Raw genomic sequence first — 5443 nt, 5'->3', positions numbered from 1 at the left:
AGGCTTTGCCTTTAAGATTTATTTAATATAATGGCAGATTAATTTTTCAAAAGGAATGATATTTTGTTTTATTATATATATTATATTTATGCATATAATGATAATTGAAATTTCAACACATTCCATAATTAAATAAAAAGAGTACATGAATGCCCTAAATGGGACTTTAACATAAATGACTTGCCCACGCAGGGGCTAAACTGGAAATACAAGTCCTCGCAGGGACTGAATACATAAATATCACGCTGGGACTTTATTGAAACAAGGAAATTACAATACAATTAAATAAATAAGGAATCTTCAAAAATCCCTATTGCTTTTCCCTTTGATTAAACTTGTAAACCCTTAAGAAATCCTCGGTAGCTTCTACGCTCTTCTCGAACCTCACGCTCCACCTGACTCAACCTTTGAAGAAACTCCTGCTGCTGTGGTGGTTGGATCTGCGGCGGCTGTGGTTGCTGTTGCTGTGGAGGTTGAGGAGGTGGCGGGTATTGGTACCCATAGGTTGGGTATCCAGTCCCCCAGGGTGCTCCATAGGGCCCTTCAGGATGGAGAGCATTATAGTTTGCCGCTATGAGGTATGGGTCAACTTCGGCGTAGTTGTAGTTGGTATGGGCTGGCTGCTCAAAAGGGTTATACGCCACTGTACCGGCGTATGAAGGAATCGGGTTATCATAACCCATTGGTGGTGGTGCGACTGGCGTAGAGTCCACCTCAGAAACGGGGTTTGAAGGCCCACCAATCTGTGGGTCTTCATATAGTGGCGGGTAGTGACTGCCACTGGAAGGTTGAGGGGTGCTGAAACGGAATCCCCCTCGCACGGACATCCGTGTGTTTGATCTTCTCCGCCTTGGTGGCTCCAGGGGCGGCTGCTGCTCTGGAGGCGGTGGCGGTGGAGTGACCGCTACAAAACGTGAATCCTCCGAGGGATCCTGCTGCTGCTGTTGAGGTGTTGAGTTGTAGGAGGGAGTAAACACCCAATCGTATTGGGCAAACCTTGCCTCATAGCTGTCTGGACCACGATAAGGTGATCCATGAAAAGACGACCCATCCGAAATCTCAATGGGGTGAGTAGGTGTCCCAGATGGTGGTTCAGCAGGATCCGGATCGTCATCCATCTCCATGTCCTGAGCTTCATGGAAATGGTCTTCTGGGCCCAATGGGTTATGACCCATTGGTTCTTCAATCTGGTTTGCCGGGTTAAACCGGCTCTGGAAATATGGGGTCGGGTCTTGAAATGCGTGGTGCGACCCCGACCACTGTAGTGGTAGGTAAGAGTGGTGTGAATCTTTGGGCTCGTTCTCCGACTGCGGCCCAAAGGAATGATGGTAAGAGGGTGATGAACTTAGCGAGACAGATCGCCTCACGGGCTCCAAATAGGTCCTCCAGACTTCTTGAGGACTGGTGCTCATGGTAACAGAAGGGGTTCGCCGGTGGGAAGGTCCGGCCTCATGATCATGGCTGGTAAACGGCGCCTTTCCTCGTCCTCCTCTTCAGAATCGTGACGGCTGTAGGATCGAGTAACGACCAAAACGAGTCTTTCAGAAGAGTTCTAGACCAAAACGAGAGGCGGAATCAGATGTTTTGGTGTCGGTTCAGCTTGATTTGCACTAGAAAGTAGTTAAACCGTCTTGTTTATTGATATGAAACATTTACAGACCTGTAGACACTTCAGCAGAGCTTCGCTGCTGGAATGGGAGAAGTTACAAATGAAATGACTAAACTCCCTATTTATAGAGTTTCTAATTCCCCTTGAAAGTGCAATGTTTCTAATTCCCCTTGAAAGTGCCATGTCTATTTCGTGCGGAATAAACATTTCGTGGGAAATGATCTCTAAAACTCTATTTTCCTGAACTAAGTAACTCGATCTAACTATTTTATTACAAGACTCGATACAAGACAAAGTCGACAGACGTATGCACCAACAGACTCCCCCTCGGATGTTGACGAGTCTTAAGTGTCGAGTCTTCAACGTCTTCAGTCTTTATCAGTCTGATCGCTCTCTGAAGAATCTGACAGTGTAGGCATTCTCAAACTTTATCTCTTTCTCCAACTCTTCAGCCTCAACATACTCCCCTCGAACAATATCATTTACTCTTGGATGTTGATTGCAATCTGACTTTCACAGGATCAGAATTGTGTCCTGGCTCTATACTCAGACTTCAGAATCCAGGCTATCCTGCACATCCTCTACCTCACAATAAATTTCACAAATTTGACATTTGACAAATTTATATAACCAGACTCCCCCTCAAATTTATCCAGAATGATATAACAATGTTAACAATTGATGAACCACTTGTAATTAAATATTCAAAACCTTTTCTCCTTTAAACACAAGCTCCCCCTCACCACATGCTCATCATGTTTAGCACTTGGAATTTTGAAAATCAGCTCTTTAACACCAGTTGTCAAAAATCTTTTTGGATTTTTCAAAATTTTATGCTAAAACACACTAAAATGTTTTTGGATTTTTGAATGAAATAAAACATGCAGAAAAGAAGTATTTACAATCAATATTTTTGTGAGTTTGTGTAAGAGGATCATATCAGTTTTTGACAAGTCACAAGTATCGTTGAGCTTAGTTACACATTAAGAATTAAACAATTCACTTAGATTGCCGATATACTGATCCACTTAAATTTTCACACAAATTTCAACTGATTCAGGATATGAATTAGATGTATTAAGGACTTAAACTCATTCATGTGTCCCACCTCTTGAATATACTCCCGTATCCAGATCCCAATATTCAGTCTTACATGTGAGTATACCACAGATGATATCTGTAAGGGGTTGAATGCGAAGAACCGTAAGAGCTCAGGTCAGAACTTCCGTTCAGCAGAGAGATGACGGCTTCGACTTTTGGTGGGTCCCCTTTAGAGGATCTTTTTTACAACAGCACATGATTAGCATATTTCAATGTTTCATCATTTTTTGTACTGAGGGCAGGCTTTTATTTCAAGCAAGCGTAAAGTATTCTCCGGGGACTAGGCCATTGCTTCCACAAAATCAGAAGTCCCGGGATAATACCCCAGATATCACTGAGCATAAAGACCTAGTATCTCAGAAAGAGGGATCTTTCAAATGAAATTTTAGGGGTTACCTATATATCCAAGTAGTGTTCCCCACAAAATAAGCAAGTTTGAATTTAAGTTTTTATCCCGAAAAAGCTTACTAAATGTGTAAAAACCTATCGGCATATCATCAGTGAGACCGTTTAACGCTATTAAAACATTACATTTCTTTAGCATACTGTAACTGTCTACTGATGGACTATCATTTCCTCTTTTTCACAACAAACTCATTTTTGCATTTTATCATGTTTTTGGCTTTTTCAATTTTCTAATGTTTTTGGATTTTCTGAAAATTCTTACTCCCCCTAAAATTCACAAACATTTAAAGAAAAATGAAAACAAACTATACAAGTAAAGTTGACAACTAATATCAAATCACATCAATTCGCCATCCACTTGGCATAAACAATCGGAACTCCCCCTTTCAACAAACTATTTTCTCATTATGATTTCAAAACACTTAAGTTTGTATTAATCAAAATGATTTTTCCGGAAAATAAGTTTTGCTGATTTCACTACTTGTAGGTTAGGGGTCCATCACATTGTTTTTTTTAACCATTTGACAAATATAACAATTTTGAATTTTAACAATAATATCACTTGTAGAAAATCAAGTACAACTTAATGTCCCTGATTTACCACTTTGAAAGACGAAATATCACAAAAGTGAATTTCTCAAGAAAGATGCCGATTCCTGCTCAACACTTACCAACCTGGGTGGTAAGTCAGATTTTTCAATGGAAGAAAATATCCACCCAAGCCTGACCAACCTTGGGCGATACCAACTCCTCTTTTGTTGGGGTGTAGGTTGCTTTTTTCGTAGCATAAAAATCTTTTACCCCTTTAACCTTTCTATCGATCATCTTCCCAAAAATTTTCTTTATATTTCCATTAAAAGCTTTCTCAACATCAAATTCATTCTTCTCAGAATAAAATTGATTCGAGATCTCAACTTTCCCAATATTTTGTTTAAAATTCTCAGTCCTCAATGGTGGAAAGTTCTCATCATCCATCGGAGGAACTGAGTTTTCACCTTTTTTAACAACATGTGGCTCCTCTGATTTTGTGGAATCAGACTCATAGCCAGATTTTACATCTGATTTCTTAACAACCCAGACTAGACTGTCAAGATTTCCCCTTCGTTTGTAAAATCTTTTCGAACATTCACCAACTTCATATTTTGAGCTTTTGAACACTTTAAATTTCTCAGTTGGTGGTTCGGTTTTATCAACAACAATTTCTTTCAGTTTTTCTGAAACTCCCTGTTTTGTCTTTGTTGCCAACGGACAATTCCATGCAATGTGACCAACTTCATTGCATCTAAAACAGGTTCTTGTTTCTTTTCTCTGAAGAGCTTCATTTTTTTCTTTTCAGCAAGAAATTCTTGATTTGTCTGTTTCCAGAATAAGCTCTTCTTTTCCTCTTCAGCAGATGGACCTGAAACAAATTTTGTTTTTTTAGAAATTTTCTCATTTTTGTAATTTTCTGGTGGAATAAAACCAAGACCTTTCTTTTTGAAATTACCATTATGGTTGGGTTTCTTTCGAAACTCTAAACCATAATTGTAAGCCATTTTCTTGTTCAATCTTTGTTGAACTCTTGAAGTGTACTTTTTAGGTTTTTCAGAAAGATTTAAATCTTTTATTTCAGAAATATTAATTTCTGTAAGTTTGAAAACCTTTTTGATCATTTCAGGTTTAACACCTCTTATTGGAAACTCTTTATCAAAATATAATTTGTCAGAATCATTCAAAGTATATGCAACTTCAAATGTTTCGTCCTTCAAATTAGATTTTGACAACAAAAATTCTTTACTATAAACCCGTTTTCCCGACGTTTTTGAACTCCTGATAGACGAACTCGAACTTCCGACTGACAAACACGAACTTTCGGACTCGGACTTTGACTCTGACTCCTCATCCTTATCCAACACCTGATCGACCACCATTTTTATTAATTCGGACTCATGATCTGTGTCGAATGCTGTGAATGTGACGTCGATATTGTCTGGTAATACATCGGTTATCTCAGACTCTAACTTTATATTGACTGTTTTTTAAGTTGTTCCTCATTCGGTTTCCTAGGCGAATACCCTTCCCAAATCGGAGGCGGACACTTATTGTAAAAGACACTCTGTTTCTTACCAGTATCCTTCTTCTTTGACTTCTTGTCTTCAAATGCTTCAAAACCTGCTACAGTTGGATAAATTCTGTCAATTATATAATTAGAACTTGTATAACTTCTCAACAATCTTCTGATTCTTTCATTTTCAGCTTTCTCAGTTTCCAATTCTTGCTTCCATTTCGCACATTCTTCGATGTAAAAGTTTATCTCTTTCTGCTTCGACATCATCGTTGCATTCATCA

At 38.9% G+C, this 5443-nt stretch overlaps 1 protein-coding gene across 1 annotated transcript; it reads right to left on the bottom strand.

The window, feature by feature from the left end:
• Window positions 1-329: 329 nt before the first annotated feature.
• LOC110913987 (leucine-rich repeat extensin-like protein 5) lies at window positions 330-1175 on the bottom strand. The gene has a single exon (XM_022158797.1). The coding sequence runs from the start codon at window positions 1173-1175 to the stop codon at window positions 330-332; it is 846 nt and encodes a 281-aa protein (XP_022014489.1).
• Between the last annotated feature and the right edge of the window lie 4268 nt (window positions 1176-5443).

This window comes from Helianthus annuus, chromosome 15 (assembly GCF_002127325.2).
Source record: "Helianthus annuus cultivar XRQ/B chromosome 15, HanXRQr2.0-SUNRISE, whole genome shotgun sequence".
Classification (NCBI taxonomy): Eukaryota; Viridiplantae; Streptophyta; class Magnoliopsida; order Asterales; family Asteraceae; genus Helianthus; species Helianthus annuus.
The sequence above is the reverse complement of the archived record's forward strand: the minus strand, read 5'-3'. Positions and strand labels throughout refer to the sequence as shown.